Source organism: Alosa pseudoharengus, unplaced genomic scaffold (assembly GCF_046254945.1).
Source record: "Alosa pseudoharengus isolate Yale_2024_CS ecotype anadromous, Long Island Sound unplaced genomic scaffold, YU_APseudo_1.1 YU_APseudo_1.1_scf_5, whole genome shotgun sequence".
NCBI lineage: Eukaryota > Metazoa > Chordata > Actinopteri > Clupeiformes > Clupeidae > Alosa > Alosa pseudoharengus.
In genome coordinates, this window is record NW_027468837.1 from 26,993,970 (window position 1) to 27,016,993 (window position 23,024).

A 23,024-nucleotide genomic window follows, 5' to 3' on the forward strand; every position below is an offset into this window, starting at 1 on the left:
TTGGGTGATATGGTGCTTTATTCTGTTCACATAAGCAGAGGTCTGTTTAGTCTTCTCAAGTAGCATTAAGTCATTCAACAGGCATAGATGAATTTCTGTTCAACAGAAAACTTCTTACACAAAGCACCATGATTTTCATTCACAAGGACTACGCAAGCAAGCACAACTATTACTTTTCATAAAACCATTACAAAATAATAAAGGTATCTCTTGTGTATGAAGCTGAAGTTATATTATAGGTCTTGACTTCTGTTATTTAAAATAATTTTCTGTGTGTAGAGAAACAGGACAAATTGTAGGGTTCAAGAGAGAAAAAAGATGAACAAATATGTAATTTTATTTGTGTACAATATAAAAAAAGAATGTATCAGGTCAATCCTCTTTCTTATCCTCAGCATGGATGCACAGCCTTACTGCTGATTTAATTGTTACATAACAGTATAAGGTCAACGTGTATCTACTTTTATGTGACTGAGAGGGTTAGTGATCCTCACTCACTTCACTCACTTGAGTTTCAGCTCCTTACTTACTGCAGATCATTCCTTGTCAAAACGCTTCACCATGGAGAAAGCATCCCTTCCAGTGAGGGCCCTGTGACCGGTGTCCTTGCTGAGCAGCAGGCTATAACATGGGGCCCTAGGTGCCTGGTGAGAGGGTGGGGGTGGCACCCATTGTGGCAAGGGCAGAGAGCTCCCCGGGGCTGAGCTCTGAGCATTTTCACTTCTTCTGTTCCTATTGCCCACAGAGGCTTCTTTGGCATGGACTGGCACAGAGGGTAGCGGGCCTTTCCTTATTGCCAAGGGCAAAGACTCTCTCCTGGGTTTGGGAAGGGTGTGTGGAGGGTGTGTGGAGGGTTTAGATAGAACATGTTCCACAGAATGTGTTCTTGTTGTGACATCTGGAGGGAGAGTGAACACGATTCTCCTCTGTGGTGAAGCAGGTGCTGGCCTTAAAAATACAAGACATACAGCCACCCATTATACTGTTAAGTGTAACATCACATATTAGTGACATTTGTCACAAATCAAGAAGGCATAAGATATTTGGGTGTTTGATTGTATTGCATGATACATCAATAATTCAAATGTGTACACGTCTATTTTGATTTCCACCTGAAACTATAAATATATAAATATGAGATAATATAATATTGTAAATATGATGCATGGTTATGACTGCATTTATCTACAAGACTATGTTTCACATATTCGCACATATTCGCAGTGACAGCGATGCTCACATGTGGTCTGTTGGTGAATTCAGCTGACTTTTGTTCCTGTTCTCCCACAGAAGTCGTCCTGATGTGGAGTCCAGACTCTGGGTCCTTATCAGCACCTGAGGCCGAGCTGCAGTACACAACAGTATTGAAATACAGAGGGCCATGAGCATCAAAAGGTATTTGTAAAAGAAAGAGAGACATAACTTCAGAGATGTGAACCTCAAATGCTGTCACAGATGGAATAAAAGTCCTAAGATTTCATGAAATAAATTCTTGTGACATGATTGGACAATCATGTTACTGCATAACTGTGTATGATATTGATATTGTATACAATTTACGTATAGATGATCAAGAACAAATGCATGTAAATGTGTCTGGATATGTGTATATGTGTTGGTGTGCACAGACTTATGCAGCTGTCGACATATGTTTGTACAGCAGACAGGAACTTCTCAGCCTCCTCCTCATCTGCAAAGTTCAATCCAGCATTGCAGTCCTGCCCATAGAACCCAGTTGAAAATTGACATGGCAGTATCACCAACAACTTCACAATAGTAAAATATAAAAAGTATAGTATACTCTTTTGATCCTGTGAGGGAAATTGGGGCACGTATTATAGGCTGCTATACAAACAGTATGCACAAGCAATATACAATGTGCAGCATATACAGAAGTGTACAATGTGAGATAAAACGAAGGTGATGCTGATAGGCACTCTGAAGAGACTGAAACTAGCCTGGCTAACACCAGACTGCTTCTCAAATCTCAAATGAGATTGAACGTGGGTCTGGAAAGGCTTCACTGACTTCCGACTTCCAGGGGCTTAACAGCAGTGAAATTAAACTTTTAAATTTGATGCATTTAACTCCTACCAAATAATTTTAGAAGTGCAGCAATTAAATCTCTCTTGTAAACAAAGGTTTTAAAGGCAGTTGTTTACTCAATTAAAAAGAAAATACACATCCATATCTTTTTAACCCTGTGGCCATCAGTGCTGTCATTGGTTGTGTTGAATGCACTGCTCTATCTGTCATCATATGGGGGCGGTGGTAGTGTAGTGGCTAATGAGCTGGGCTAGCGTGCAGTAGCCTGAAAGTTGTCGGTTCAATTCCCGGCTTCCACTGTTGTGCCCTTGAGCAAGGCACTTAACCCCAAGTTGCTCCGGGGACAATGTGATCCCTTGTAATATAGCTGACATAATATGTAAGTCACTTTGGTCAAGAAGTGTCTGCTAAATGTAATGTAATGTAATGTAATGTAATCATATAAAACCCGCCCCATGCCAGATAAGCGATTGTGATTGGTGCTTGGGTTTTTGGAACATTGGAAATGGGTGTCAATGGCCTCCTTGCCAGACTGACCTGCAGAGCAAATTAAAATTTGCTAACAGGTTCGTCTGAGTTCTCCCAGGCTAGACTGAGACATTTTTGTTTTCCTTGTTTGTTTTTGTGTTGTTACATTGATATTTGAAGTATGTCACTCACGTCTCCCGGGAAACTGTGGAAATACGGATGTGGTGCTGAGTACTTAAAAGGGGTGTAGACCTCCTGTTCCCATAGCAATTTAGCTTTCTAAAGGGTAATAGAAAGTTACAGTCAATGATTTTCATATAGTTTATGCTACCATCCATGAACACAAAATAACACATAGTAACTAAACAATTATAATAATAATAATAATAACAATAATAATCTGTATTTATATAGCACTTTTCAAAAACCAAGTTACAAAATGTTGAAGTTACAAAGTGCTGATACATAACATTATACGCTGAGTGCTAATAAGTTGTGGCATGCTTTTTCTACAGCTTAAGCTTCGGATGAATATAAATACCAGTAAGTATGTAAGTATCAGTAAGTATGCTGACCTTGACACAGTAAAGGCGTATGAATGCAGAGTGCACATTTCGATCCTGCACTAAACATGCAACCCCGCAGGCATGGACCTTCCATGCTAACCTTTGACCTTTATGAGCAGGGCTGACCAATACAAGCTGGACTACTGCAGATGCCAGTATCTGAAAAACATATGCAAAGGTTTACAAATGCAGATAACCCCCCACCCCCATAACATATTTACAAAAATGCCAACATGCCATTCATACATCCACCCATGTGGTAATGTAATATCTAGTCTGTGGTAAACATTTGCTTTAACAATAAGTTATACTCACAAAGAAATGGAAAAAATTGAGGTACAAGCAGACTATCCTATACGTGATATAGACATATGAAAGATATATGAATGCAATAGTGTTCAGTTCTGATGGAAGTATACATCAGTTTATTTAAATGTCAAACTATTTGTCAGTTAAATGATCAAACCCAGACAAGCAGGAAGTCAAACTAATCAGTAAGCAAATTAGGTCCAAAAACAGATCAGCAGAAGAGAAAGGGATATGACAACTTGTATCACATTCATTCTAAAGGAATTTAACAAAGTTATGATTTATTGTTCTTGTAATAATCCAACAGGTTTTGCCTCAGCAAACTGAGATAGGCCTATAACAAGTTTATTAGTAGGCCACAAAATAAAAAGCAAATTCTAACGGACCCTATGTGTTTAATTCAAATGTAAGTTTTAGTGTTCAATTCCTTATTTGTTTAACAGAAAGCACAGTGGTTTACTTTCATGTAATAGTTGGATTTTTGATTGACCCCTACAACTAATCAACAACTAGTGAATCAGTATTTCTAATGTTGCATTTAGAAGAAAGTATTGACCAAAATGAGATTGTGGAGGAACTGAGAAGAAAAGAAGATAAGGAAAAGAAAAGGGAGAAGACAGAATTGGTGATACTCACACTGCAGTCTGCTCCAATTAAGCTGACGAGGAGGCCATTTTCTCTGGTTGACAAATATGTGCTAAACCCCCTTAATCCAGACCTTGACATGTTTGTCTTTTCAATGCTACTCCCTCTATCTGTTTCTCAATTGCACCTTTCAAGGCCTAATACAAACCCAGATGAATGATGCTACTTCCACTTCCTCATGCAAATATGAAAGCATACACATGATCACAGGAAAGCAAGGATAGAGTAGCAGACTCCCCCTCCCATCCACTCCTTTACTGTATTGTAACTATAGAGAGGGCTCTCCTTGTGCACTTAAGAGGGGGGTGTGACAGACTTAAAGAATGAAAGAATAAAGATGCATATCTTTAGTCTTCATATTCAGGCAACGGTGGTCTGTCATGCTGATGGAAATGTGAGCAATAGATGAAATAAGGCTATTTAGGAAGTTGGAAGGTCAGCAGGCACCCACCACAAACACGAGCATTATGTTGCGGGCAGAAAGCAAAAGTCAGTGAAAAGCAAAGTGAAAGGCAAAATGCCAGGTGACTTTTTATCTCCGCTTTCTCTGAACCTGGTGGCTACATTTTTTACGTTTTTAAATTAAGCCGACAAGAAGATCCGACCGTGCACTAAGAAAGATGCGGCTAAAGTGGATGCCTGAAAACAAAAGCGCAACATGTTGGTTATTTATTCATGCCACATTATTTTCTGTCCGATGTATTGATAGGCTATCTTCATTCGCGTAATATCAGTGACAGACAAAAACAGGGAAAAGGTTGCCCACTGATGGTAGAGTGCTATTAAACGTTTAGTAAAAACGGAAACATTTTTACTTCCCTTTTTAAGATTTAATCTACACCTACACATTATACCTCACAAATCATTACCTTTCACATTTTAAGTCAGAAGGGTCGTGTGCCAAGCGTAACAAGAAGGCTGCACATTTCACGAAAACATCGTGTATCGACCAATCATCACGTGTATGACCTAGAAGGATCGGACGACTGCTAGGGCTGAGGACATATTTATAAGAATACATAAGCGTCAGCATAAGGGTGATTCTATATCTATATAATACTAAGGTCTAAGTACACACACATGCTACCATGTATAATTCTCAACATTACGCACAATGAGTTCGCTGACATTGTGAATTTTAAAGAAGAGATCCGTGGTCTGAAACAACAGATATCAGAAACAGATGCATTGTGGGAGGCCAGGATTGGCCAATAACGAGTAGGACAACTCTGTTGCTCGCTGCTCTATGGCAGTGTTTCTCAAAGTGTGGTCCGGGGACCACTGGTGGTCCGCAAGCTATCCCAAGTGGTCCGCGAGCAGGCGTGGTAAAATATAATATAGATGAGTTGTTTGCCATATTGAACCAACATGTATGTAAATCCAAACAGTTCTGCAACGCTGCCTATGTAAGTTATGCCAGTTTAAATCATATGAATCCTCTGACACAATAAGCAAGGTGCAAAGAAAATAAGCAACGTGGCTCAGTGAGTAAGCCTATTGTGTAAGTAACTATTTAAGTAGGTCTACTCTTTTTTTTAGCTAGGTGGTCCGTGAGGTTTTTTTTATTGATTAAGTGGTCCTTGGTCTGAAAAAGTTTGAGAAACACTGCTCTATGGCATGGTATTTTCGTCACCTTAACATTTATTCTGGGAATGCAAAAGCAAATGATGACTTGATATCACAGATTGACAAAATGTCTCAATTATGATGCAACTTAGGCGTTAGAGCGAGCTTACTTTAGGACTAGGCTATATCTCATGCCCCCACTCCGTGTCCGTGTAGGCTACTTTGTATGGAAAAGTAGGCCTAGGCTACCCCTTACAAAAAAATAACTGCAGTTTTACTATTCAAAATATACTGCAGTTGCCTACAATAATATTTTAATGTCCAAAATATTGCATTTCCTGCATACTGCAAATAATTTCTCCAAAACTGCTGTTTTGACACTTGCCGTAGATTATAGTGCAGTTATTTTTTTGTAGGATTGTTGGTTCGTAAATGCTCATAGCCTAGATCAAACATACAGTAGCCTACTGTAGGCCTACCAATTTCGGTAGTGGTGTATTTCGCCATATTAGTAGGCCTACATTTAGAAAATTCCGCGACTCGTTGTTTGTTCATGACACTGTACCCTGCCTATGTTTTAAAACGGCCTATTTTGTGGAAATTGTCCAAATCCTGAAATCACAATTTCTATCTGGAAACAGACAGCGTTAGGCTAAACCTACCAAAATTAGATGAATGAAGATGGAATTAGATTAGATTCATCAAAGGCCTATATGTTACCTATTCTTTGAAGCCAAGCTATTTCCAATTCGCGAAAGTTCAAGAACATTCAACTTTGTTATGTTATGTTGACGTTATGTTGCATCAGAGAATGTGGTTGCATCAACTGTTGCACTAGCTGGGAGTACATTCTCTGGAGTGTTCCGGCTCTGCCTCTAGTTCCATCGTGCACATAATTATGATGTCATCACGTACACTCTAAACATACGTGTCAAGCTAAGAAGACGGTGAAGAAGAACAGACGGAGCAACAGTCGAAAGTGGATTTATAGAAAGGCCTTTTTCGCCCGTGTAAGTGATCTTCGACACACAATTTATTTAGAACGAGTTAAGTATTCTGTAAAGGTATAGATTTGTGTTTTTTGTTTGATTTGCACGAGTCGTACATTTAGAAGGGATGAATCTCGAATCTCTTTGCTAACGTTAGCTTGTGAACACTTGCTTGCTTGCGAAGGTTAGCTAACGTAAGCTAACGTGACTGACAGTTAAGTTAACAGGCCTAACCCGCAGCATTATATAGAAGTGAATGTCCGATTTACTTGAAAAAACAACCTTCTAGTGTCCAAGATGTGTTGTAAACGACGATTTGGTTGACCATGTGTGTCAGCTATTACGCAAAGCGTTGTTAGCTAGCTTCTAGCCTAAACTACGTTCGCTTGCCAAGCGAGCGGTGGGTGTTACGTTAGCATTAAGTTGCCTTCGTTTTGAGTTTGTTTGAGGTCAGCGATACGTTGTCAACCACATCGGAACTTGTCAGAATTAACTACCGGTACGTCTTTTTTTAGCCATCACACAATCATCTGAGTATTACCACGACGTGATGGATAAGGTTGGGTATTTTAAATGTAACGCTAACTAGCATATGAGTGCTATTATTTTTAGCATGTCGATTAGCAAACAACAACTGCCTCTCCCAAGGAAGCTTGATGACCGTAATCATCACCACCGCCCCCCGGAACTTATGGCTAATGTTAGCATGCAAATAGTTCACATTTAGATACGAATCTTTTATAGTTGAATTATTGTCAGTTTGTTAACAATATATTTGACTAATGCGTTAAGGTAACGAACTGTTAACATATGAGGACGACGACTTCAGCTTGTATTGTAAGATTATTCAACGGCAGTGCAAACCTAAGGTGAAAGTTGCACATAAAATTAATTTGTGTGTTGGTTCCTACTAGATCGATTGAGAACATCAACACATACTAACTTTACTCTTTATCTTTGCCTCTAAATTAAGCATTGCTGACATTGCTTTAAATGTTTGACTTACGTTAAGCTTTTGGACTGGGAGACTGCAGTTAAATAATTTGCTAGGTCAGGTTGCTAGCTCTGTAAAGGGAGACCAGGCCTAGACCAATCCAGCTTTTCATTGAAATCATAACTCAGTCGCACTTATGTAGCCTAATCTAAACGCGAGGAATTAATATGTGTTCTTGTGTAAGTGTACGATACTACATATGCGTATCCAGGTTCAGTTATCTCTCCTGCTTAAGCATACTTGATTTCCTCAAGATCAGCGGGACAAGAAAACTTGAAAGGCAACAACAGCAAGTCTTGAATGGCATGACAAGTTCAACCGGTTCTACAACCCCAAAACAGAAAAAGTTGTGTAAAATGCAAATAAAAACAGAATGTGATAAAATACAAGTCTCGTAAACTCACATTTAGCAGCAAAAAAGACATAGACAACATATCAAATGTTGAAAATGAAAATTTGGACTATTTCATGGAAAATATATATTAACTTTGAATTTGATGCCAGCAACATGTTTCAAAAAAAGTTGGGACTGGAGCATGTTTACCACTGTGCTGCTTAACCTCTTCATTTAACAAAATTCTGTAAATGTTTAGGAACTGAGGAGATCATTTGCTAGTTTTGAGAATTCAATGTTGTCCCATTACTCCCTGATATAAGATTTCAGTTGCTCAACATGGGATATTCTTAGTCATGTTTTTCATTCCATTATGCACATAATTTGACAAATCTGGACTGCAGACAGGCCATTTTAGCACATGGACTCTTCCTCTATGGAGAAATAATATTTAAATATGTGCAGAATTCATCTTGGCATTGTTTTCCTGAAATATTCAAGGTCTTCCCTGGAAAAGACATTGTCTGGATTGTAGTATATGTTGCTCTAATCCTGTATACATCATTCAGAATTGATTGTGCTTTGCCAAATGTGCAAGATGCCCATGCTGTAGGCAGTAATACTCCTCCACACCGTCATAGATGTTGGGTCTCGAACTGAACACTAAAACAAGTTGGATGGGTTGGATATTTGCATAGGCCCTCTCCTCTTTAGCCCAGATGACTCTATGATCTCCAAAAAGATTGGACTAACCACAGGACCTTTTTCCATGTTACCTCAGTCCATTTTAAACAAGCTCAGGCCCAGATGAGACGGTGGTATTTCCTGTATCATGTCTCAATACAATTTTACCTGTTAATTTTGGTTGGAGTTTTTGAACTGAGTATCAAACTGTGCACATAGACAATGGTTATCCAAGGTTTTCCTGAGCCCATACAATGACTGATCTGGAAACAGGTCTGGTGTTGATGCAGTGCCATCTGGGGTCCAAAAGACCACGGCCATCCAATTTGTTTTTGAGCTCTTTCCCTTGTTTGCAAATATTTCTCTGGATTCTCTGAATGTTTTAATAATAGTATGTCCTGTAGATGATGCACTCCCCAAATATTTCACAATTTCATGTTAAGAAGCATGAAAATTACATTGTTTCATCATTTGTGCACACAGGTTTACACAGAGTGATGAACACTCCTACATCTTTTCTTTTAAGAGACCCTGCCTCTCTGGGATGCTCTTTTTCATATCCAATTGTGTTGCCAATTACTCTAATTAGTTGTGAAAATTTTTTCCTTTAGTTTACTTTATCATTACACAACTTTTTCAGCCTTTTGTTACCCCCGTCCCAACTTTTTTTGAAACATGTTGCTGGTATCAAATTCAAAATGAACATATATTTTCCATGAAATAGTCAGATTTGTCATTTTCAACATTTAATGTTGTCTGTGTCCCTTTTGTAACTAAATATGAGTTTAAGAGATTTGCAGATTATTACATTCTGTTTTTATTCACATTTTACACAACTTCCCAACTTTTTTTGTTTTTGGGGTTGTAGTATATAAGGTAGATGTTATTGGAGAAGAAACTGATATTGACTGATAGTTTTTGCCATTGTAAGTAAAGTATTTATATGTAGGTAATGTCTTTGCTTTGTATCCAGCTTGCTTCAATTCTACGTTGGTGAACCTGTCCAGAGGGAAAGCCAAGATGAATGTATTTGACCGCAACATCAACTTTGATGCCCTTTTTAAATTCTCTCAAATGTAAGTGTGAACTTGTTAACTGTGACACTTTTTTGTCATTAGCAAAATACCCCAAGTACTCAAACCAGTTCTGAGATATTGAGCTTCAAATTTTTAGTTGAACAAGCCTCTTTAGATATGTCCAAAAATGCATATAATTTCAAGAAAAACCTTATCTCCCCTCATGACGTTGCTACAGAGTAAGAATATGGCATTGACTCAATTTTGACAAATAGAACCACATAATTCTAAGGGAACAACATGTCATAGAACAATATTGCACCTACCTGCTTCATGTTGGGGCAGTGGTAGTGTAGTGGTTAAGGAGCTGGGCTAGTGGCAGTACCCTGAAAGGTTGTAGGTTCAATTCCTGGCTTCCCTTGCTGTGCCCTTGAGCAAAGCACTTAACTAACCCCAAGTTGCTCTGGGGTCAATGTAATATAACAGTAATGTAGTAATAATAATAATAATGTAATATAAAAGTATCCCTTGTAATATAGCTGACATGTAAGTCACTTTGGACAACAGTGCTAAATTAATACATGTAAATAAAATGTAAATGTAGAGGATATAGCCTAATCATGCATTAAAAACGCATTAACTACTCATACTCAACGCATTAACAACTCATTAACTACTTTGAAATCTTTCTTTAAGGAGTTAACCAGCTACACATTACTTTTTTGACTTTCTTACATAGCTACACTGACTTGAAGTTTTCTAGGACCCACACAGCTACAAAAGACTGCAGTCTAGTGGCAGATGTTTTGATTGATGTGATGGGTTGTTTTTGTCTTCTTCTTCTGGACTGTTAGAAGACTTTGATCGACAGCAGAGGCTATGCGCACCCTGAGAGTTTTAACTCATTGAATGCCAAGCTGTTTTCGGAAGCTTTGTCCTAGAGTGCCAGCAATCTAGACCGTTGTTGATGATTTTTGTACAGCCACAGCATATTCTGTGTTATAGCTATGAACACATACAATGGCTCGTTTAAAAGGTGAGACTTTAAGCTCTCAGTGGGTGCAAACCGTGTATTTCTACACGCCTCTGTTCCTGAGAAATCCCAAGCTAAACAGTGGCTAGTTTTCATCAAAATCGCTGTTTCTTTTTTTAGAAATGGAGATATGGTCTTTCATGAAATATGAAGTGTTCCCTGTAAACTTTCCGGGAAGTGATCAGCGAGACCTGGCGAGACTGCCACCTAGTGATAGACCCATGAAAATGGCCTGGTTTTGACCTGACGTGCATGCGTCAGTGATTCGACCCAAAGCAGCAACGAGTTATGATAAAATGTCCAGATAAAATGTCCAGATTGTGCGATCGTCACATATTTAATTTCCATTCATCACAGAGTTCCCAAAATCACATATAAGGTGTGTTAGAATGTCTAGTTTCGTAATTTAAAAAAAAAAGCTAAAAACGTAATATTACGTTTTTGGCACTCAACGCATGGGAAGAAAAAACGTAATATTACGTTTTTGGCACTCAATAAGTTAAGTAATGAATACATGCTCTGTCCTGTGCTGTATTTGCATGACTCCGTCATATTTCACACACCGAGTGGAGAAAAGTGGGTGTTGACCAAGAACCTGCTTTGGCTTGATCTGAATTTAAATTGGAGAAAAAATAGTTCACTCAGTTACAAATAAAAAAAAAAAGCCTTCCTGTTTTTTCTATTTCTATGTTTGTATCTCATGATATCCCTCTCTGTCTTTCACTGCAGCTCTCGTTCTACACAGCAGCACCTGAAGAATGTGTACTCCTGTCTGGCCGTGTGCATGTTTGTGGCGGCAGCTGGAGCCTATGTGCACGTCGTCACCAGGATCTTCCAGGTACGGGATCACTGCGTGAAGTGGACCAGGCTCTTTAGATTACACCTCCACCCTCACAACGTGTCTGAAATCTGAAATGCACTTATATAACCAGGGCTCCAGAGTGCGACCAAATTTTTCAGAAGTGCGACTAAAAAAAATCGGAGGTCGCACCGGTGCGACCAGCTATTCGAGAGAGGAAAAAGTGTCCGCATTGAAACTCTACCTTTGCTTCAATAACAGACACATATTTGGCCAATATCGTGGTTTAAACAAGGGCGGGAAGGGCGGGACCTCCCCTCTGATTGGCGGTGGCAGTGCCTGTGTGTAAATTTGAAAATGTGTGTGCTGCAGAGAGAGAGAGGGAGGTCAGAGACCCGTCAGATAAACAGAGTGGATGTAGTTGCATACAGTGTGGTCACATAGGCCGAGATAAATGTCCCCTCTCCCCACTGCCTTTCAGCGGCTGGCAGCAGCAAACCGATCAGACGAGCCCGAGATGATGATCAAGTTTATCGTTGCCTACGATAGGCCTAGTGAAACTTCCCTTCACCAAGTTCAGTCCGAAATAATTATTCACCAGAAAAATTGTTTGAACGTAAAGCCGACGTACAGGAATGCCACTTGCGCCAAATTTGTAGGAGTCATTGCAGATGAAAAGACGTCTTAAAATTGTGAACAATGCATACAAGGCCTTCGCGAACGACAGAGATACAGATATCGCCGAAAAGGGAGTGTGTCATTGACCGCAGTTACATGCAGGGAATAACCAGGTTTTCAACAGCAATATTCGTTTTGCGCGCGAGTTGTGTAAACTCATTCTGATGGCATCAATCAATTTAATCCGGTATTTGGAGCAAACCGAACATCGCTGCTACATTTAAAGCCCGAATATTCCCTGCGTGTATACAGTGGTCATTGTGTACGGTGAATTGAATGGACACATTTAGATCGAGCATGGCAAGTCATTGCAATAGCCTATAATAATAGGCCTACCATTTCGTTACTGCATTAACCATGTTCTTATTGAAAATTTAAAAATACTAAAATTAAAAAGTAAATTGCATTGTGGCGCTGTCAAATGATTATTGCAATCATCATTGCAAAATCACATAGAAATCCCCCAGGCTACTTGGAACATCTCTTTAAATTGTGCTCAAATACATTTCTATGGAAGATGCTAGCATGGCGAGCTGGTTTAGCCAAGGCCTAAAGATCATGAAGGATAGTATGTAAAACATTGAGCCATGAGATGTGCAGTTTGAAGCCCTTAAAAGACGTGCACAGTTAATTTACTCACTGTTATTTTTATTTAATACATCTTGAGATGTTTTAAGTTTAAATTTTAGCTCAGTGAAGCACTTTAAGCACCAACACTTCATTAAGTTACTTTTCTTGTAGAATTGTAAATCATAAGTCATAGGACAACCTATATAGGACAGTAATTAGGGAAAAAAAGTGAACCTGCTGCGGTGTTAAATGCAATGAGGTTGAAAATTTGGGTGCACCTAACTTTTGTGCTGTGGCGCACCAGTGCAACCAGTGCAAAAAGTTAGTCTGGAGCCCTGATAACATTCTAGTTTTGGCATGTGTGAGAACCAAAGGAATGTCTCTCAGAAGTACTCCAGCCAACCAAGTCCAGCCATCTTGGTGACTTTATGCCAGCAGTGTGCACAGCACATTCATTTTATTTTCTGAAAGACACTGCTTGAATAAATAATTGGTTGTGCGGGCCGCAAATTTCTGTCCGAACCCGGCCCGCGTCCGACAGAGTTGCGTCCGAACCCGACAGGCATTTTCTTTTTTATGTCCGAACCCGACCCGAGCCCGACGCAGATGATGCCTCAGTTATTCCCATGCTAGTGATTAAACGCACAACAAATTGTCTACAGAATCAGATGAGCGTGCACGCATGCAGGTCACACACAGTGCACACTAACACAAGGCCCAAGCAAGCATAGCCTATTGAAATAGAATTCTTGTCTTACCATTGACGAAAAGTCTTGAAATGAAGTGCAACAATCTTTGAAACTACAGTGCCTCTGTCACTGATCCATATCGACGTTAATTGGGGCAACTCAAGGAAATCCTCATCCAGTTGAACGAGACGACCTTATAGCCTACCGGTAGCCTTTGTCTTTACCACAGTAGCCTATGCAACGCAAATAAGCTTAAAATCTTCTGATAGCTAACAACTTTTTTTAACGTCACCCAAGACTGTGCTTATGTGCATATGTGCAAAATGTGCATAACCATTTGTTTATGTAGTCGTGACAACGCGTGTGCATTTCAGGCGCCATGCCTGAAATGCGTTGTCACGATAAACAAATCTTGCACACAGGAAGAAAGCTATTAGGTCTTTTTTACATTTTACTTTATTCTCAAAAAACAAACGTTTGCATCATGTAAAGCAGACCTGTTGGTTACCCAACATAATAAGGAATTTTTAAATGTAAAGCTTCCAATGCATATCGCCCCCATGTGTCCGAACCCGACTACAATTTCTAAATATTTGTCCGAACCCGATCCGACCCGTCGGGCTCGGGTCGGGTAGCCACACTCTAGTGTGTACTACAACCGTAATCCATAAAGCAACCTTTACTTTGGTTTTCCCTTGTTATATCGGTTGTATCTGCCTTTTAGAAATCTTTCTGTGTGCATTTTTGTAATGATGCTGTGTTTGTTTCTGGCCACATATCTGTACATGTTTAATTTACTGATCTCGTTTCCCACAGGCTGGCATCCTGTCCATGCTTGGGTCGCTGGCATTGATTGGTTGGCTGGCCATAACTCCCCACACACCGCAGACTGAGCAGAAGAGACTGGCCATCCTGGCCGGCTTCGCCTTCTTAACAGGTGAGACCAACACCTGCCTAAAAGCCACATGGTTGGCTGGAGTCAGACAAATCATCCAACATTGACAATCTATTCATTTTGCTTGTGTTTTTGTCCCAGACCCATTACTAAGTGCATAGGTTAATTAAGGACATTTAACCTAGGGTTATCCAGAGATCCTTACATCTGGCTGATCTCTTTTGCTCAGCTGTGTCTCAATGTTGTCTTTCTTTCCCTTGTCTGTAGGAGTTGGTCTTGGGCCTGCTATGGATTATGTCATCACCATTAACCCAAGGTAAGAGTATGGTGAAATTCCATGTGATTTGTTGAGGCCAAATGTATGGGGAGAGCTTGTTGAACTGTGTCAACAGAGTTGTGTACACAATTCAAATTAGAATGCAGAATCTCTGGCTTCCCCAAATGTTGCATGGTTGGTATAAATATGGGTAAAAGTAGCTGCTTGCTGTCTACATGCAGTTACTGGTCTACAACACTCACCGTTAGAATGCTTGATGTTCCCAAGTACAGCGGTTTTAGAGGTTAACTTCTTCAGTCTTGCCCACTGATCTGGACATCCACTCGGTTAAGTTGCATAATACTGGTGTTAACCTGAGGGCAGTGTAAACGACACCCTCCTCCTGCAGGAAACCAGGCCAGAGTCCACTGAGGCTTATCTGCCATATATCTGTCTGCTCAGTCCGACAGTTCATTAACCATGCCTGAGGAAAACAGCAGAGGGCATGTGCTCAGGCTATTCATGCCACGTGCCATGTGCCACTTTTACAACCTCACTGCAGTGAATGGGGTGATTTGTGTCATTGGTCTTGTGTGTTTGTGCTGGCACATGTAGCAGTGTGTGTGTGTGTGTGTAGCAGTTGTGTAGATATGCCAGTAACCAGACTACTGATGTGGTAGAGTAGAGACATTCTTTCTCTGTCCAGACTGAGCACGGACACCCCATTTCCTTATTCCTGTCTTTTTGTCTAGTGATGGTGAAGCGTTGTACCCTGTTTTTTAACTTTCCATCAGATGTGTGTCAAACATGATTTTGAAACAAAGCATAATTTTGATTGGCGCTCAGCTCCAATTCAGGTGTCTGATTGGCTCTGTAGCCAGGAAAGGTGTTGTGATTGGACCCTTTGCCATTTTGATTTTGTGATTTTTCTGATGTTCTCCCCTTTTATCCCTCTGCAGCATCATTGTCACAGCCTTCCTGGGCACCTCTATCATCTTTCTCTGCTTCACCCTGAGTGCTCTCTATGCCAAGCGCAGAAGTTACCTGTTCCTGGGAGGTAAACAAACACCCACCATTTCATTTGAACACAATCATCACCTGAAAGATAATCAATTGCTTATACACAGGTTGGACAATATAATGGACACACCATGTTATTGAACATACAGTTTCTGTCACTGAGTTTCGCCTTCAGTCCTGAGTTATTCGTCGTTTTTTGTTGTGTTGGTATGCTAACATGACTTTAGACACACTTCAATGACATCCCATTGCAAATCCTTAATTTCTCGCAATTCTGTCTTTTTTTAATCTTGCATTTGCGGCTTTATTTCTCTCAATTCTGACTTTTTTTTCTCGTAATTGGGACTTTTTCTTGCAATTGTGACTTCATTCCTTGAATGTAGGCCACCTCTGCCTCAGAAGTGCTGTTGGCAAACATATACATCATTACTACTTATTTGCATGATAGTCATGCATATTTACATAGTTCCATGTCTGATGTTGTTGTAACCTCAACATTAAATGTAGTAAAATTAAAATGTAGTAAAAAGTAAAATTTCCAAGACGCTTCCCAATCCAGCTCCAGTGCTTTATTGAACCCCAGGTCGAACATACTTAGCAGAAGTTTACTGTTGCCAAGCAAACACACCCCACGTCATCACTCACTCATTCTCTCTCTCTCTCACACACACACACACACACACACAGAGATACACACAGATACACACACAGATACAGGCAAGACAAAATCAGTATTCCCCCTGTTATGACAGATGCCCCGCGAGAACAGCATACCATCCGAAACATTTTTTACCTCTCGTCTGATCTGAATGCATAAGCTAACAGCTGCCGAATGCATCTTGGAATTTTGTTGTGGTAAACACTCATCGCTTCTAGGTAGCTAGTGACGACTTATCATGAAATAACAGTATAGTAGCCTAGGTTAGTGGTGACTCATTTGCAAGGGGAATAGGGGACAAGGGATGGGCATTGGGGAAGCGCCAGCACCTGGTTCCTGAAGATCAGACATGAACATACTGTATGTAAAAATGCATGACTATCGTACAAATCAGCCAATAATGATGTGATGTTAACGTTTGCAAAGTTGCTGACATTTTTGTAAACTTTCCTGTGAAGAACAGAAAAATAAAACTCACAATTGCGATGAAAAGAAGTCAGATTTGCGAGGAATAAATGAGCCATTTAGCATATTCTCTATTTATGTACTGGGCTGGCGGAAGGCTTCCATAAGTTCCATATTATTGTCAATGAATTAGAGTGGAATATCGTTGAAGTTCCTGTGCAGGTGTCCCAATACTTTTGCCCATAGTGTATATAAGATTTATGTACCATTGGGACTCTTATTTATGTCCAAACTTAGACTTAGGCAATACAGGGTTTGAAATATCACCAGGATCTGTCCAACCCCTATATGGAAAATGCTAGTACAGACAGTTAAGATGTTGCTTTATTTAAAACCACCAAGTGGAAAAAGTGCAAAATGCCTTTGTCTGGACAGAGATTAAAGCATACAGTATCTACATTTTATAGATGCACTATAAATGGTTCCTTCTCCTGGCCTTATGATTCTTAATGACGCAGTGTACACCCATAATGCTGTGATGCAGCCCAGTTCCTTCACTGGTTTTACCAACAACTCCAAACACCAACACTGCTCTTCCTTCTTGCAGGCTCTCTGATGTCTGGTCTGTCCATTCTTCTGCTGGTGTCCTTCCTCAACATGTTCTTAGGCTCAGTCATGCTTTTCAAGGTAGGAGACCTTCACACCGCTGCTACCACTTCCATTACTGCTTACACAAACCAAAAATGGTATGCTTTCATATCAACTATTTTTGGTGAACTGGTATCTATGCTGTGGCTGCTGTGAATGAACCAGATGCCATTTTTAGATTTAGATTAGCCATTTATTTCTTCCTTAATGTTAGGAAAACGTGCTAAGTCCTGTCCTGTGAAAAGACTATCATCATAATAAATATCATAAATACTCTTGATCCTGTGAGGGAAATTTGGTCTCTGCATTTAACCCAACACACTTAGCACACAGTGAACACACAGTGAGGTGAAGCAGTGGCGCTCGGGGAGAGGTGAGGGGTTAGGTGCCTTGCTCAAGGGCACTTCAGCCGTGCCTACTGGTCGGGATTCGAACCGGCAACCCTCCGGTTACGAGTCCGAAGCGCTAACCAGTAGGCCACGGCTGCCCACAATCACATTTATATCAGTACTATCCGCATATACTCAAGGTTTTGGTATTGGTATTGGGCATGAAAAAGTGATATCATGCCATCTCTACCCTTTACCCATGCCACCCAACACTGTAAAAGGATTGAGCTGACCCCTATTAGGTCAGAAACAATAGCATGACCTATAAACATGCAAATTGTTTACAGCAGCAAGGTGGTCTGAGGGGAAATGAGACAGTGTTGCTAAGCAAGCCCTCAATGAAGAAGTCACAGAATGTCAAATCCCTGCCTCAGACCTTCAATCTATATGGAATTCTTACATTACAGATAAGTGGCAATCTGAATGGGACCAATGTACCAACAACAAGCTATACAATATCCATCCTACTGTAAAGAAGAGACTATTTTTTTTCTTTTCAATCCAGACACGATCAAATAGTTTATACTCACTCTCACTCATAGTTTTGAATTAAGTGGTGAAGATCCTCCATTATCCAAAATGCCCCTGTCGGTGAGACATATTTTGATCTGTTGTCCTGCCTTGAAAACCAAAAGACAACAATTTTTTCATCAAAATTCTATAGCTGATGTTTTTAATAAGGTCCCACCTTTGAAGGTTTTAGAATATCTTACTAGCAATAATAAAAAAAAACATATTTAAACTTTTCTAACACACAATGCTCTGGCCATTAAATGGCCTTAGTTGCTGAAATTGCCTTAAATGGCCTTAATAAACAAACAAGCAAACAAACAAACAAATAGCAGCAGAACCTTGAATATGCAGGGTGCTGTGTAATCCTAGAGCTGTCCTCCTGGGGTCACTGTTGTGTTGATGTATCATGCATCCCACGTCCCACAAAATCATCAAGATTACAAATTCAGCTGAAAACTGCAGAGATGCAAACTTTTGATTGTAAGATTATGGCAATTTTGTACCATTCATTAGTTGTTACCACGTCATTACCGGGGCATGTGTGCATGAGCCACAGGAAGTGAGGGTGAGGTTTTTTTTAATGTTCCAGCGGCATTGGAAGTCTTGGGGTTTTTCCAGATTCTACTTATAACTCTTATCTGGCAATGTTGCATCACTTTGAAATGCCAGAGAAGTGAAATGTCATGTCATGTCCGGGCTGTGCCGTGCAACACTAGTTTGCGCTCAGGCCAGATAAAATCATGGTGTGGCTGCTGGAACTGAGTCATCTGAACGTTTATGTGTGATAGATAGATAGATAGATAGATAGATAGATAGATACTTTATTGATCCCCAGGGGAAATTCGTGTAGGTCAGCGTGAGCAAAATTTAAAGATGTCTAAGTCTAAAAAATCTACACTCAAGCAAATACTCAATCCACTATTGTTTCAATTCAATGCCAGGGCTTTGATCGAGTCGTCCTGTTGATCACCAACATCTCTTCTGCTCGTGTTGGCTTGCACATATGCCTACTTTGCTTTGAATGCGTACTCCACTTTCTGATATTTTGGTTTCCCCCTATCTAGGCCCATGTGTACCTAGGCCTGGCCATCATGTGTGGATTTGTGCTCTTCGACACTCAACTCATCATCGAGAAAGCTGAGATGGGAGACAAGGATTACATCTGGTGTGTGTGACATCTCTTTTTGGGCTCAGTGCTGATTGTGCACTGTGTGTAGCTTGGCTGGGCTCAGTACATATGACATATTCAATACTATGTAGCTATCTGATACAGTCTGACATTCCTACTGATACGTTGACAGATAACATGTTATGTTTCATGTCCTCAGGCACTGTGTGGATCTGTTCCTGGACTTTGTGACCATCTTTAGGAAGCTCATGGTCATCCTGGCAATGAATGAGAAGGTATGGGGTTGTTCTGAAGCTTGGTTGTTTTAAGAGTAATATGGTTTTTGTGTGGTTATGTGATACTATAGAGTTGTCAGTGTATCCATTTATTCATTATGACTGCCTCTAGTGTAGCTAGCGTAGTGGTCATATAGGTTTAGTCGGACTTTTTTTTTTCTTCCATGAATTTGTGTCAACGATTCCTGGTACACTGAAAGACCAGGCTGCACGAAACTTGGTGGGCATGTTGCCCCATAAGGATGACATGGAACCATTGTTTTTCGTTTTTATCTGTCGCTCACCTGGCACCTAGGATGAACAACTGTTTTTCGTATGTTGGTCTCATTTGAGGTATAGCGCCACCTAGTTAAAAATGAAAAAGCAAAAATGAGGCGTTATAATCACAGGTACATAATAAACACGCACACATAAACACGCTCACACACACAAACACTCACGCGCGCACACACACACACACACATAAACACACCCACACGCGCTCACACATAAAAACATACACACATGCAGGCAAGCACACACTATGCACACACTCTTTTACATACACAAAAGCAGTGTTTGGAATAACGCCGTTTAAAAGAACGGCGTTAGGTAACGACGTTATTTTTTCACTAACGGGGTAATCTAACTAATTACTTTTCCCGTCGTTACAACGCCGTTAACGTTACTGGACGTTAAATGCGGTGCGTTACTATGCATTGATTGAACAGTTGTAACAGTAACGCAGATAGTTACTTTCCCTGGTAACGAGTTACTTTTAGAGTAATTCAGTTACTAACTCAGTTACCTTTTGGAACAAGTAGTGAGTAACTATAACTAATTACTTTTTTAAAGTAACGTTCCCAACACTGCACAAAAGTTGCAAGAGTAGGGGCTGGAGTAGGAGATGGAGACAAATTGACAAGCTTGATTTATTTTTGCAGAAAGAATGTGCAGGACTGAGCAACAGTCATATTTTGTACTGCTTTGCAGTACATCTAGTTGATTTACTGGTAAATACACTGATTTCTTGATTGACTAGTTTTAATTTTTGTTTTAATTATTCTCTCGTTAAGGACAAGAAGAAGGAGAAGAAGTAGACATCACTGGAATCAAGGCCACCTGTGAGCCAACGTGGCATCAGAGAACACTGCTGGTGCAGTCACTTAAATGCTTCATTATGAGTTTCATTCTTCTGAATTACTTCAATATAGTGTCTTAATTATTATTGTTATTATTATTATTATTATTATTATTATTATCAGTGATAAGATTTGGGTTTGAGCTTTAGGCTAAGGTTGATGACTGAGATTAGATGTAATGATGTGAAAAGGTCCCTGTGATGTAGCATTTTAAAGTTGTTTTTGAAGGGATGGTGTAAATGATGATGTGAACTAAAGCAAAATTATTTGGGTAGTTGAATTACTACTACTAATGGTGTTTCTCCCCAATGAGTTTTTTTATTTTATGAGACCTCTGAGGGGAAACGCAAACAGAACAGTTTAGCTCTTAACATCTAAATGCCTCTATTTAATCCTAACCTTGAGTAGGACAATAATGCCTCAAATCATATTTAAAACATCTCTTTTTTTGTATAGCAGGATCCTAAAAACCAACACCTTAACCAGTTAGTGTAGTTAGAGGCCTCTGTTTGTTGTTTGCCACTGTATATAACATCAAGGACACGTCTGACCGCAATTTGGTGACTTCCAATTGCCATCCAACCTTACAAATCCAATAAATATTGTCAGCACACTCTTAAAACGAATTATTGTCAGCACACTCTTAATACGAATGTGTTGAAAATAACTAATTTTTATGTCCTGATAGGGACAACACTGTTTGTGTTGTTTCTAACACATTTGTTTTAAGAGTGCAGTCTCATCTAACTATTTGCTTGACCAAAATGTCTCGAACAGTGAATTCTATGATACATAATGAAGGACATTAACCCTTTGTTGCCATGTCTTGTTAATATCATTATTAATATTTGTAACCAACTTAAGACAACCATTTTTTTCCAGCTAGAAATATATATTTTTACAGTTTTACCAATCAGTTCATAACCTATAGGTTTCACAGGCTGCTTTAGAATCTGTCAATTTTGCAGTTACACCACTGCTGTCTGCATCACGTTCATGACTTAATTACGGAAGAGACATTCTATTTATTTGGCGAAGAGTAGTCCTCTCTGTGTGCTACTTATGCCCCCTTCAAATCACTGAGCACCGTGTGAGTGTTCCAAGCCCTCAACAGTGCATTTGGCTCAAAGTTAATCTCAGACAAAGAAAACAAATGGCAACCATGCCAACATTTGATAAGACTATATTGATTACATGTAATTGCAAGCACATAGAAATGTCAAATTAGCTAAATCTATTCAAATGTGATTCTTTGTTTTTTATTTTTTGTTTAAACTTTGTGGACTTTCTTATGTCTGTGGTTATTGTGAAGATTTCCATTGGTGTAGTCCACAATGCTGTAGAGAAAGTGATGAAAATGAAATAACACGTTTTTTTTTGAAAAGTGTAATATTTTTCCAGATGTTTATCCTGTAAATTTGACCAATTATTTGACGCATTTGAGAGGATTTGTTCAACCACCACTGCACTGCACTCGCTGTGCATAGTTGCTAAAGCATCAGTCACCACAGCTGTTTCCGTTTTTATTTTATGGGTTGTAAAGTTTATCCACAAATAATTTTTGATACCAACCCAATTCAGCCCTATTTATCCACCCAGTAGACATAAGTGATTGTCTCATTCAGAAGGCTTTATTTTCTTAGAAAGTGCCAAGTACAACAACATACTGAATCTGAATTACTGAATCATCAGCAAATTACTAATTAACTGTAGTGTCTGTAGTGACTTTCAGTGAACAAGGCATATCTTAAACTGTGAAGATAATCCTTATTAATTGTTATTTTATTTGCTTTTCCAGGGATTGCTGTTGTAATTCAGATAAATTAATGTAAGAGTTAAAATTTGTTAAAATAAACTTTGATTACATGATACCTGTGTCAAATCACCTGTGGTTAACACACTAGAATATTCAAGCAGTCTACAGACTGGAGGAGCTATCAGGGATGATTTCCGCAGAGAAAGATGGTTGCACAGTAAAACATTGAAAGCTTGATATGATGAAAGTTTCCTCGCATGATCCCTTAGTTTTGAATACCCTTACATTCTGATTCCACCAGTGGAATTTACTTATAATTTAAAATGTCATCTTACATGTAGATTTCAGTATCTGAAAAGGTTGTGATTTTTTGTTTTGTTCTAGACACTGAAAATTGGACCATTTGTTTGGCTACTTTAATTAAAAGACGTGTGTATAACAGCCACCAAGGTACCTATCCCCCTTTATGTCTGTGATATTGCAAGACCGAGCGCCTAAACAAAACTGAGTCTATATGAAACAAGTGGCAACACAGATTTCATTGCTGTTGCTGTGTGGGCATGTTGCAGAGCG

The 23,024-nt window shown here is 39.5% G+C and overlaps 2 protein-coding genes and 1 non-coding gene across 3 annotated transcripts; 1 reads left to right on the forward strand and 2 right to left on the reverse strand.

The window, feature by feature from the left end:
- Positions 1–38: 38 nt before the first annotated feature.
- On the reverse strand, positions 39–4,982 carry LOC143103845 (uncharacterized). Its single transcript, XM_076267686.1, has 6 exons — positions 4,026–4,982; positions 3,090–3,239; positions 2,707–2,793; positions 1,631–1,718; positions 1,241–1,346; positions 39–948 (listed from the first exon to the last, which is right to left on the reverse strand). The coding sequence occupies exons 1-6, from the start codon at positions 4,113–4,115 to the stop codon at positions 537–539; spliced, it is 933 nt and encodes a 310-aa protein (XP_076123801.1). The 5' UTR covers positions 4,116–4,982; the 3' UTR covers positions 39–536.
- LOC143105301 (small nucleolar RNA U13) lies at positions 4,917–5,013 on the reverse strand. The gene has a single exon (XR_012983417.1). It is a non-coding gene; the product is annotated as a small nucleolar RNA U13 (small nucleolar RNA).
- Positions 5,014–6,499: 1,486 nt separating this feature from the next.
- On the forward strand, positions 6,500–22,564 carry tmbim6 (transmembrane BAX inhibitor motif containing 6). The gene is made up of 10 exons (XM_076268973.1): positions 6,500–6,610; positions 9,575–9,677; positions 11,380–11,488; positions 14,203–14,323; positions 14,549–14,597; positions 15,497–15,594; positions 17,228–17,307; positions 19,235–19,335; positions 19,499–19,574; positions 20,630–22,564. The coding sequence occupies exons 2-10, from the start codon at positions 9,622–9,624 to the stop codon at positions 20,651–20,653; spliced, it is 714 nt and encodes a 237-aa protein (XP_076125088.1). The 5' UTR covers positions 6,500–6,610; positions 9,575–9,621; the 3' UTR covers positions 20,654–22,564.
- The last annotated feature ends 460 nt before the right edge of the window (positions 22,565–23,024 follow it).

Bases quoted from the DNA above. Each gene is read 5' to 3' on its own strand.
- tmbim6 (XM_076268973.1), top strand. From the start codon at position 9,622: ATGAATGTATTTGACCGCAACATCAACTTTGATGCCCTTTTTAAATTC. The intron at 9,678-11,379 runs GTAAGTGTGAAC...CTTTCACTGCAG, and splicing joins CTTTTTAAATTCTCTCAAAT to CTCTCGTTCTACACAGCAGC. The intron at 19,575-20,629 runs GTATGGGGTTGT...TCTCTCGTTAAG, and splicing joins TCCTGGCAATGAATGAGAAG to GACAAGAAGAAGGAGAAGAA.
- LOC143103845 (XM_076267686.1), bottom strand. From the start codon at position 4,115: ATGTCAAGGTCTGGATTAAGGGGGTTTAGCACATATTTGTCAACCAGA. The intron at 1,719-2,706 runs GTGAGTGACATA...TTCTATGGGCAG, and splicing joins TCCACAGTTTCCCGGGAGAC to GACTGCAATGCTGGATTGAA. The intron at 1,347-1,630 runs GTCTGTGCACAC...TGTGTACTGCAG, and splicing joins ATATGTCGACAGCTGCATAA to CTCGGCCTCAGGTGCTGATA.